Source organism: Nycticebus coucang, chromosome 11 (assembly GCF_027406575.1).
Source record: "Nycticebus coucang isolate mNycCou1 chromosome 11, mNycCou1.pri, whole genome shotgun sequence".
Classification (NCBI taxonomy): domain Eukaryota; kingdom Metazoa; phylum Chordata; class Mammalia; order Primates; family Lorisidae; genus Nycticebus; species Nycticebus coucang.
In genome coordinates, this window is record NC_069790.1 from 13,663,436 (window position 1) to 13,675,885 (window position 12,450).

General features: G+C 42.6%; 1 protein-coding gene across 1 annotated transcript in view; it reads left to right on the top strand.

The window, feature by feature from the left end:
• The window catches only part of GLI3 (GLI family zinc finger 3), a 298,826-nt gene that overhangs the window by 82,507 nt on the left and 203,869 nt on the right, over nucleotides 1-12,450 (top strand). The window contains exon 3 of the mRNA XM_053553719.1: nucleotides 9,312-9,554. Within this exon, the coding sequence (XP_053409694.1) occupies nucleotides 9,312-9,554 (243 nt within the window). The remainder of the gene's footprint in view (nucleotides 1-9,311; nucleotides 9,555-12,450) is intronic.

Genomic DNA, 12,450 nt, shown 5'->3' on the forward strand with positions numbered 1-12,450 from the left:
GGGTGTATGTGTTTTGAGGGGAGGCTGACAAGCAGCAGTTACCTCTAGTGGTGCTGAAGCCAGCCTAATGGCTGTTTTAAAAAACAAAACGAAACTTTAGACTTTGAAATTTATTTTAAAATTTTTTATTGTGTATGTTTTAGGTATAAAAAAAAAACATGTGATGGAATACAATACAGCCAGTAAAAAGGTTACCACATCTACTCCTTTGTATAATCTGGTTGTATATAGCCAAGAGCTCAGAAGGGTTCTTTAATTTTTAAATGTGTGACACATGAACATCTGTCTACCTTCACTTCTCAAATACAGAGTGGAGTGGTTGTGAGGGTTACAGACCTGTGCTTAGGACATTGACCAAAATTTAAATTCAATGTACTTAGTATTTGTTAGCACTGAGTAGGGAGGTCAAATATTTAAACATGGCTTCAGAGTCAGACCACCTCAGCCTCTGAACCAGCTGTGTGACTTACTTTCTGGGCCCTGGTTTTCTTACCTGCTAATGAGGATCCTGTCAGTGCCTTCCTGGTCAAGGTTACTGAAGCTAAGAGGCGTGTGAAGCACAATGATGTAATAAGGGATGTTAGCTGTCCTTAACTGGTACTTTAGGGACATTTTAGTTGGCATGCTTTTGAATGAAGATATTGGTAGAAAGAATGATTGGACTAAAATTATTTGTGTTTTAAAAGGTAGAGCTTGGTCTTTCCTTTCTTCAGTCACTTACATTGGTATTTCTTTAAAATAAAAATACATGAACATTAAGTTCTTCTGAGTGTGCCTGGAGAGCTGGAAAAAAGCCAAGAGAAAGGTCTGGTTTGTGTCCCGTCCCTATTGGGACAGGTTGATGCTGCCTCTGCTCCAGGTCTGACCTGCCCGGTTGGCCTGGGGTGGCAAGCTGGGGTACCAAAGCATCCTGCTTGGGTTGTGACCATGAAGATGTCGTTCAGGAGAGATTATATTTTGTGGCCCTTCCCTCTTTCCTCAAATTATCTGAGCCATTATCTGAGAGTTTCATGAAGTTGCAGACTTTTCGGGCTAAGTGACTAGGAGCAGGCTGCCTAGGTAAAATTGTGTAGGATGAGAATGTGGTATGTTCATAGCTGAGGTCAGAGGGGGCTAGAGGAGGGTTACAGAAACCTGACCCAGGCAGCACCTGGCCTCTGCCTGGAGGCTGATTCAGCACAGGTGAGCAGGCCGAGGGCTCAATAGTGCAAGAATGGTATTATCTTGATATTTAAATGTACTCTCCAGGAACATCTGATTTTTGCATATTTTTAAGGTTTTACTAAAAATAGAATACCACCATATATATGTATGTTCAGGCCTTCTCATTACATGAGCTTCTGAAAACAGAAACATGAAAGACAAATACTCCAGGAGAAAAAACCCTTAAGTTTGTGTTCACTTCTGCAGTTTAAAAAAATGGGACTTTGCTGGGGGTGCTGGAGGAAGGGGTGCAGACCTGGGAACCGCTGCTCCAAAGTGCTGCCAGTGGAAGACTCTGCCACAGGCAGAAGTTTATTCCTTCAGGCCTTTAAAGGAAAACCAGACTCTTAAGTCCTCTGGCCACACAGAGGCTGGGCTAGATCAGATCTCCAGAATGATAGGATCATTCCCATCGGAGGATGCAGCCAGGTGGCAGTGACCTGGATGCGGTGGCCTTGTGAACAGGCATTTCATTGTTTCTGTTAAATTGTTAGCTGTGGATCTCATTATGGAATCATAACTGCTCATGTCTGCAGGTACAAAGTGAGAAAGACTCTTCATTCTTTGCTTATAATAGACTGACACAGAGTTATTAAAGAAATCTCTAATACCTAGATGTTCACGAGACTGTGACTCATGGATGGGCGTAAATGTGCTATTAAGCAGAAGGCAAAATTTTTGACCCTCCTGGGAATTTATTGTACTGCGTTTGATGTCACTAATTAACTCACTCTGTGTAAGCGGCACTAGCAACTAACAGCAGGCTAAGAGAAGCAGCTCCTGACGTTCTAGATTCTTAAATTCAACAAAGGGTCTTTGCAAACTCATGCAAAATAAGGAAGCTCTCCTCCTCTTGTTTAAAGCAGAGTCTTCAGGGGCCCTCAAAGCTACTGTTTTGTTTGGAGTTTCCTCTTCCCAGGAGCCTGCAGGATTTGGCTCGTACTGTCTACCAGGAACTTTGAAAGTTACTTGGGACCCTTGATTAGTGGTTGGACTTAAATTTGTGCTTGGGTCATGTTCATCCAGGTCATAGCAATCTTGGCTGTCCTTGTCATCAGTAGTTCAGAAGCATTCTCCTGGGGGAGGGGTGAGGTTGTAGACCTCTTTACTTGTCTAGGGGTTCAGGGGTATGAGAAAAATGAATGGAAACCCTAGAGGCCATGGAGCATGCTTGGTGAGGCCTCAGACAAGCTGGTCGTGTTACCTGCTCATCATTGTTATTATCTTTTAAAAAAGGCAGGAGGTAGCTTGCTCTGCTATCAAAGCTCTCTGGTGCAGTGGGGGAACAGCCATTGCAGGCTGTGTGTTTTAGTTTATCTAAATTCTCGTCTTGCTCCCAGTGCCTACTCCCTTGAATCCCAGGGACCTTTTTTGAAGTTGAAGAGAGCGCTCAGTGAGCTGAGCAGTTCAGGATTGAGATGCGAATGTAGCCCTGGTTTGAGCACCAAGCTGCTGCTCTTTGTAGCAAACTCCAGTGGAGGCCAGTGAGATGTTGGTCAGTCTATACTCTGTCTTATCCTTTGGCAAAAAGGATATTAGAAATGTTAAAACAATTAGGATACCTGTACTCTCAGGACTCTGATGGAGGGCATTTTCTACTTTCTCTCCTTTTACCCTGGGACCTCCCGTTAATCAAAGTAAGGAGAGAGGGAAAGAACTGCCCGGTAATCTTTGAGGGAGGGTTGCCACTTGCATTTCTCCAAGCCTTCAGATCCCGCTGCAGCCTCTCAGGTTGCAGGCCGGCAGTGTGGTTTAAAGGTTGCAGACAAAGCAGAGTGCTCTCCCCAGATCCATCTGGGCCCTACCTTCTGTCATCCGTCATTGTCAATGGGAGACGTATGTGTAGTTGCACAAGGGCAACGTCTGACCCTGAGGGTATTGGAAATGTTCTTAGAGAAGGCATTGTTTGCTCAGGCCCTTTGGAAGCCAAAGTGAGACATTCTAGGGAGCAGCCCAGGGCTTAGGCAGAAGTGCAGTCTAGCTGGAAGGAGGGCATATTCTGCTTTGTAAAACTGCAGGAACTCTAGTTCCCCTTCCTAACATGATTCTACAGCGTTTAAGAAGATACTCAGCCTCTTTTCTTTTTCATCTCCATTCTCACTTTGGTCAAAGTTATGCAGAGAATTCTGAAACTGGGAAGCGAGGACTTGGGTTCCATTGGTTTTTATTCATAGAGCATCAAAATATAAATAACCCAAGAAATAAAAACTGACAAGATGCAACAAATGCTAATAGGGGAAAAAAAAAAAAGCACAATGCCCTTTGTAAACATGGTGAGGCAATTTCCTGGGAGAAAAGGAGAAAATGATGTTCTGTGTCTTGTTCAGGACAGGAGAGCAGGGCCCCAAGCTTCTGCAAGCACATTAAAAACTCCAGAAACACACAAAGCCACTGGTTGAACCTCATGGTGCTGTGGATTCGCAGGGCTGAATAAGGCCCACAGGTCTCCATCCCCAAGGTGGAGGAGGGTCGGGCCTGTGCTGATTCTCTTCAGGATAGGCCAAAGTCTCCCCATCCATTTGTCATTGGGGCCCCAAGTCATGCATCCTAGGAGTAGCATTATGTTAACAAAACCTTAATGGAACAGTATCTCAGCTTTGAAGATTTCTGTGCATAAATTTCGAACTTACTGCCCCTCCCCCCCTTTTATTAGTGGCTCTGATGGAGGTTGGGACACCCATCTAGATATTTTGAAAACTTTCCTAGGAATAGACCTCTTGTCCTGTTACCAGGCCTGGGTGGATTCAGTAAGGTGTGGTTGGAATTTTTTTTTTTTTTTTGCATCACTTACTCCCTGGGACATGACACCTGTTTCTGATCTGGCAGCTGGGCCTGATGCCTTGTCCTGTCCACCACCGTCGCTGGGCTGTTGTGAGGGTCACAGGAAATATAAAGGGCTGTTTCTTTTCTTAAGGATGGGGAGGGTATTTGCTGGTGAGGGGCCAGGGCTAGTCATTTATATGTTTAGTGAGTCTCGGACCTGTGTTTTAACTCAGTTGAAGATAATTTTATTGTATCGTTCAATATAGAAATTAGGAGGTTTCACAAACTCAGACCTTAAATACGGAAACGCAAATTTCTTCTTAGAATCCCATTGGGCTAGAAATCTGCGTATCCAGCCTTCTTTTTCCCCCCTTAACATCTTGTTGTCCCCTCCCACCCTCCTTTCTGCCCTTCATTTTGGCACACTGCAACCTGAGTGCCACTTTTCTGGGAAAGCCTGATATTCTGACTTCAGTTTTGTAATTTAATGATGGAGAGTTTCCTTAGTAAACCAAATTTAGAGTCCTAGAATGCTTATCTTATATCCAGACCTTGAACATAAAAGGCATTTTATACCCGCAATTGTTCATTTAATGAGCAATTGCAGAGTGCAGGCCGGTTAAGGGATTGAGCTATATGCACTATTATTGCAAGAAGTATTCCGAAATACCAGAAATAGGACGTAAGCTCTGATCAGGGAGACTGCGAGCACAATTACCTTCTTTTCAAATCCTTCTGTGACACTGCGGGAGGAAAAAGGACTTTGAAACTTGAAAGGAAAGAGCTTGCTTTCAACCTCAAAAGCTAGGAGGAAAGGGCTCTGAAATTTGCTCAGAATTCCCAATTCACCATTAGCCTGTTTCTTCCTTTAGCCTCAAGGCATTCTCCGCTTTTTGAAAAGATGTTAAGAAATTCAGTCACAATAGAGAGCCTAGTTTTGAACATGTTTCACTCGGTCCATTGAGGTCTGGGCTCCCGCCTTTGTGTGGGGTGAATTGAGCTGAGCGGCTAGCTGGTTGGAGAGAGGTGAATGAGGAGTCGCTGTGCAGTCGCAAATTCTGGCAAAGAAAAAAGCTCACCCCTTCCTTTATTTTACAATATGCATTCCTGTACAATCCTAGTAGTGGCAATATGTGAAGCCGGGCCTGTTCTTAAGTCAATACAGAGTACTTGGTTTATAGCAACTCTTGTTGAGTTTGTCTTGTAATTGAAGCTGCTGTTGACCTTGCTTGGGGACCATTTGTAAAACCGTTTATTTAGCATAAACTGAAATAATAAACCCTCCTTCTCTCGGGCTGATTGTGATAGGGTGACATTAGTTTGATTTAATGATTAGCCGCCTGACCCTTCTGCTGGAGAGAGCGGCTTGAATAGGGAGAGTTCACTCGGAAGCACTCAGAAAGAATACTAATGAGCTTGTTAAATTTAGCATGGCTCCAACCACTTTTAATTCCTCTAATGGGAGCAGCACTGCCTGGGAGAGGGAGAAGCAGAGGGAGGCAGAGAGACACGGAGAAGGTTCCTAGAGGGTCTGCACAGCTAGAGAAGGCTCACCAGGAGAAGTTGGCAGAAAGTAGCTAGCCAGAGCCCCGGACTGTGCTGTAAGTATTGTCCTCTTACACTCCGTGTATTCTTGGGGTAAGAGAGGAGCAGTGGTATTAAAATGGGATTTAAGGGAACAGTGCAAAATTGATGTTGGGGGGAGGGTATTAGGAGGGTGAGCACGTGCACTGTGAGCTCCTGCAGCTAATTTTGTAGGTGACAGAAGGTATCCCCAGTTACTGATGCCTGGCAGAGTTTTGATTTTACATTGGAAGATGTATCTGAAACTTTTCTCTACAGTCCTGGGCAAGAAAGAACTTGCTTTCTCTGTTACCAAGAGAAATTGTACTGGAGTTTGTAAATAGGCGAGAGTGTGTGTTCGAGTCCTGGCCTCATGCAGCAACATGGTGACTACTTTATTACAAATCCCCTCAACGCTGCGTGCAATGCAGCATCTTTTGATCTTTCTGTGTTTCTGGCACTAAGAGTGTCTGACTTGATGTTGCTTGCTTTTCAGATGAGTTTGTGAAATCTGGGACGATCTCTAAAATGTGATGCCCTGGGCATGCTGCATGTCCGTTTACAGGCAGGAATTTAACTTCCACTTGAGCATGGATATACAAAAATGAGGAGGTACAGAGTGGGATTATGATGATAGTTTTTAAAGTAATTTTTTCCTCAAAGTTTCTGGTGAATTGCATGCTACGGTTTGACCCCCGAGCTTGCAGCTGTTAGACAGAGAGAATCAAGAACAGTTGCCTTGTGTTTGGCTATTACAGTCCATTGGCAGATGCTGGTGGAGCAGTGGGCTGTTTGCTTACATTTTTGCAGCAGACTTCTGCTTGTTGCCATGGTGGACAGTGTGTTTCTGTCAATAATTTGGCCTGGCGTAGCCTGTCTGCACTGACTCTCAAACTTTATTGAACAACTCAGCTCAACTGAACAAGATTAGACAGCTTTCGTCTTTTGGCTCGCTGAAGTGGTTGCTAAATTTATAAGAGCAGGCAGGAATATTGCTTGGAGAGTTTCCCTTTCACTGTATACGGAATGCTTTCAAGCCTCAGAGCTGTTTGTACTCTGGAGTGTGTGTACTGTCAAGTTTTCATCTGAATGCCCATCAAAAGTAACTCAGTACATGAGGTAAAAGTCACGAAATCTCTATCTGCTGGAATTTTGGAAAGCAGGGGGGTGGCTGGGTAAAAACTGTGGTAGCCCCGACTATTGTATTAATAAGTCTCTTGATAAAAATATCCACTTAAAAAAAGAAAAAAATTCTTGCCTGCATTTAACTTTACTTAAAGGGAATCACTTAATTTTTTCTACATTAAATATTTGAACTTTGGTTACTCGTTAGAACTTGAATATTCACACTTGTTGGGTTAACTCTTAATAAGAAAATCGTTTCGCTAAAAGGCACCCCTGTTTGTACTCACGCCTCTCATCACACTGCGACTTTATTCTCTTAGGAGGCTGGGAGGGGTGGGAAGAGGTCTCTGGCCAGGCCATGTTCATTATTCAATTATTGGTGAAGTTGGATTCAAATGCTCATCATAAAGACCCATAGTTTCTAAGACGCTGAGTTGATTATAGAAGGGCCGTTTTAAGAGAAGAAAAGTTAATTTCTTCTAGGAAGATTAAGTCAAGGAAATCCTGTTCTCAACCTGGAACAGATTAACAGAGCTCAGTTATTCATCTTTCCCAGAGAATGCTAATTATGCATCACCGCCCCTCTGAGTAAGGGTTTGCTGGCCTCCAAATGCGGGTCCCATTTTACAGAATTCGCACCTCCGTGCTGGAAGTTCACTTCAGGTTGAAATCTGAAATAAAGGCTTTATATAGAGTGCAAATTAGTGGAAAAAATGACTTGGGCCATTTGTAGGTTATAGGAAATTTTATAAAACTGACCTGAGTTTTAATGTTTTTGACACCTTTCTGCTTTTACCTAACTGCAAAATCCTTCTGTAGCCTGCAGCTTTCCTGCTAATGAAGTACAAACATAGACCGGTGCCTCAAAGTATTGGTCAGAAGGGAAAATAAAAATGAAGGGTTTTTTATTTATTTTTGTAGTTTGTTTTAAAATTACCAAAAGCATGGTTTGAATTGCTTTTGTAAAGATCAATGTGAAAATGTGAGATGACACCTTTTTTTTCTTTAATCATTATGTGATAGATTAAACTTGTAATTTACCTCTTAATTATGGAGCTTGGGGGTCGGATCTGCACAAAGCAATTCTAAAATAATATTTCATAGTCACCTTATAGTAGTCAGCAAATCTCCCGTAAAGGCCGAAACATACCTCATTGTCTGTTCTGTTTTGCAAGTCATTTGCTAGCTAAAACAATACATTGCTTATTTTTCAAGTCTTAAAGGCAGAAAGACTCAAGTTGCTACTTGCATTAGGTCATTCAAATCCTTAGTCAACACAAACAGCATTGATTTTTAGTTTGTATTTTTATGCTCGTCTGTGTTGATAACTCTTCTGAATTTGAACAAAGATTTATGAAACTGCTAAAGCATCATTTTTCTGGTTTTAGGGGGACCTTAGCTAGTCATATGTGCTTTATGGATTACTTGGAAGAAAAGTTTGTATATTGGAATAAAAAGTGTTCAAAAGATGTTCTTCTAAAATGCATAATAATATTATTTATGCCCAAATACAGTTTTTGTTCTTTAATTTTTCTAAAAATAAGGAATGGGAAACAGTTTTGAAATTAGACATCTGAATGGTGCCAGGACAGCCGTGTCTCCGTCAGCCCTTACCTACCAGAGCAGAGTGTTGCTTAGACCTGGTTTGGGAGCAGGTGGTATGGGGTGTAGTGGGATTCTAACAGATAACCCAGCCTGCTAGTGCAGGTCCCGATGGGCAGTGGGGTTTAATTTCATGCATTGGTTCTTTGATCTGTCATAGAAGGGTCATCCAACCAGATTTGCAGAGAACCCTCGTGGAGAGATGGAAAGTCCTTACAGATCAACCGGGACAGCTGGAGTATTAGGGAGCTGGAATATCAACTCTATGCAGCTTCTTTGAGCTCTTTCTTACGTGTTTGAAGACATGCATGGCTCCCCGCAGAGCATGGACACCAACATCCCTCCTACATTCCTTTAGCGATGTCTTATACCTGGACTTTTAGTCTCCCAGTTTACCTCTTAGTTCTAACTTTGCTGTATGAGCAGAAGCTGGAAGTGTCTCACCAGAGGCTGTAGGTTTGGTGCCTTTATCACCAATGGGTTTGCTGTTCCGTTTTAGTCTCTTGGCGGATTACCAATCTAACTTAAAACTACAAAAGCTCTAGGAGTACTTTCAAATAGGTCATCCTCTGAGAGCAAAGGCCCAACACTTGCTGCAGCCACCCAGAGCCTTACGGGGTAGCTAGACTTCTAGTCACTTCGAGCGAGGCCCAGTTTCCTCAGGCAGGCAGAGGGAGGCTGGACTCCAGCAGTCTTCAGGTCCACGTGGGCCTCCGAGATACTGGCATGTCCAGGAGGAAAACCCTCTCTGGCAGATTCCATGAGACGCTGGTGATGCTGATGTGCTGATCTGTATATCTCACTTTAATAGGTCCATTTCCTGCTCCCCTTCATCCTTTCATGAGTATTTGTGTGCTTTGGACCCTCGTTCATAACCAGTTTGATAAATATCCCATCACCAGTGTCTAACTTTCCAAGTTGCCATGAATGAGAAAGAGACTTACTTCTTTTTTTTGGGGGGGGAGGGATTGAGAGAGAGAGACCTAATCAATTACTATTTTTTAATTGCTCCTTAAAGTGGCTTACACAGTCTTTAATTCTCCTCCTTTCTTTAGAGGATGAAAGTCCTGGACAGACTTACCACAGAGAGAGAAGAAACGCCATCACCATGCAGCCGCAGAGTGTCCAGGGTCTCAGCAAAATCAGTGAGGAACCGTCAACATCGAGTGACGAGAGGGCCTCGCTGATCAAGAAGGAGATCCATGGATCCCTCCCGCACCTGGCGGAGCCCGCTGTCCCCTACCGCGGGACCGTGTTTGCCATGGACCCCAGGAACGGCTACATGGAGCCTCACTACCGTAAGTCCTTGTTGTCACTTAGCACTTGTTTTGGGAGCCACGGTGGGGAGGGGTGTGTGTGTGTGTGTGTGTATGAGAGAAAGCGAGCACGTTTCAGGAATTACCTGGCATGCACAATTCATAAAAATGTTCAATTTTCTTTCCACTTGTACTTACACCTCTAAGCAACTTCAGGCCTCAGTGGGGCGGCCATCAGGAAGGTAGTCCATTTGTGGTTCAACCACATAGACCTTTCCTAACAACTAGAACCCAAGTCACTCCATCCAAGTGAATGCTGCAGGAGAAAATTTGGTGGATGATGGGAAATTATTAAAACAGGCTGCATTAGAAGTCTTTAGCAGCAGCTATTTCCATTTTTAATGATCTTTGATTTAATGATTTTAGCTATTTGTTTCCATTTTTAATGGTTTGTTGAAACAAACCTCTTTTAACAAATCAGTGCTAAATTCTTTAATCTGCAAGATTTTTTTTTTTTGTATATTCATTCTACTTTCCTTTCTAACCAGCGTGCCAGAAACACTGGAAGCTCCTTTCAGCACTAACAACATTTAAGAAATGAAGTAAGACTTTGAACACAAATCTATGATGATTTCTCCAAAGGCAGAATATAAAGAAAAATGTATAAGGGTTGAGTTCGTTTCAGGCCTGTTTCTAGTTAACAAATACAATTTGGTTGTGGAATAATGAAGTTCATATTGAGGTGCCAAAGCTTGCAGCTCTTGATTACAGATTTATCACCTTGCCAGGATACAGCCTGGCCATTTAACCTCCCCGGCTCCAGTTCCAGATGATCCATGGAGCTCCAGAGAGGGGGACTGGTTTGTGTTTCCTTTTTTCCACATCATTCAAAAATTTTAGTGTTTTAAGGCAAAAGGTCATTAGCCAGATGACTGATTAGTGAGGACAGCTGATTAGTGCATGTTTTCTTGCTCAAGAAAGTGCCCAGGATAAAAGCTAATTTCATCCCTTCATTAGTTGGCTTGAAGCAAAGGGAATGCTCACTCATCAGATCAAAGGGTCTCACAGAACCCTAAGTCTCAGCAACTCCTATCCCTCACCCCAGTCCGATTATATTGTTGGAAAAGATGGAAGATAACCTTATTTTTTCAAGTGGAGAGACCATTTTTAAAAAGTGGCAGAAGCTTGGAGGGAAGAAAAGGCTTTATACATTCTTTTAAACTTTCAAAAAAGGCTACAACAGTGGTTCTCAATCTGTGGGTCCCGACCCACAGGAACTGTATTAAAAGGCTGTGGCTTTAGGAAGGTGGAGAACCACTGGGCTACAACTTTTCTTTTTAAAACGTGCTTATCAGTCCTATGGCTGCAGTGGTTGTTTCTAAGGTGGAGGGGTACTGGACACTTTCCTTCCCTTATTCAGGGTTTACTTGGTTTTATTTTATTCTTCTTTTCTTTTAAGAATGAATGTTTAAAATAGTGTTGGTCGGCTATGTCTCCAAGCACATCCCCAAGTTTCTACATTGTACTTTTGACTCAAAACCATCCATGCAGGAAATAGGACAGCTGCATACTTCCTACCAATATTTATGTACCCTGATGGCAGACTTACTTTAAAAAAAAAGAATCCAGTCTAGAATCATAGCTGTAAGATCCCTGCATTGTTTTTTTTTCTTAAGTATGAACGCAAACTTTCCCCATCTCATATTTATGTTTTGTTTTCTTTTCTAGATGCCCACTAATTAGTGAGGCATTTAATTTAATTAGTTAGGACAGCTGATGATGGTAGTGGGTAGATAACCGTTAACCTTCTCTCTGTGCCATTCAACTTGCAGCTTGTTCTTGGTTCGTTTGTTTTAACGGTTCCCCCATTAAATCCTCTACCCGTCATTTGAGGTCCCGGCTCTCTCCACACCTGGGATCCTCATCTTCTCTCAGTGATATGCAGATGACCCATCTCCTGGACCTCCAAATTAACATTAACTAACCCTGGACACTGGACAGCTGTTAATGGGATTTGGGTTCATCCTTGTCCATCTGTTTGGAGGGCACAGCACCCATAAGTGGGCTATTCTTTAGATCTTCCCAGTATATTGTGTAAATCAGTGTTAGAATTATGTGATAACCTATAAACAAGTGTCCATAACCAAATGGCAAATGTGATTTGGACCTACCACCTTAATGTACTCTAATAAATAAATAATAAAACACAAATAAATTATATCTTTATATAGATAATACAGACAGGGAGTCCTAGGATTATATTGATTGGCTCAGGACTTAGGGAATTGGGGTTCAAGTTCTAGCTTTGTTTTTTATTAGCCGTGTGACCTTGACCAAGTGTGATGACCTCTGAGAATCATTTCTTCACTTTGAGTGGGAGTGATAATATGACTGCCTGGTCCATGGTGTTCTTGTGAGAGTTAAGTGCAAGTAAAGTGTTTAGTAAAATCTCTGGCATATAGGAGGTGGCTCAGAATCATTAAGGTATTTATTCTCTTCCCCTCATCCCCCTTGTCTTCCTCCCCTCCTCCTCCTCTTCCTCCTCTCCCCCCTTCCTCTCTGCTTCCTCCTCCTCCTTTTTGCTCCTGTTTCATCATCATCATCATCATCAAGTCATCAGTTCACTCTTCGAATTCACTCGTGTTTGAGAGTATTGAGGTTGGTTTGGTGCAGTGTAGACTGGCTTTTATTCTTGCCACACCTGGTCACCTGCCTCCTTGGGATCAGTGTCTTCTATAAACACAAGTTAGAAGTTGAGGGGACTGAACCCCCAAGGAAAGGGTTGGTGTGGTTAGAACTCTGCACTGTGACCTTCTGAACATAATCCTCTGTCAGGGACCCTCGGTAGACCGACTATAATTTTTTTTTTTTTTTTTTTGCTATTTTGTAAGGGAAGAAATTGTAACGGTTTTAAGTGAGTTTGAGAGGTGTTAACATT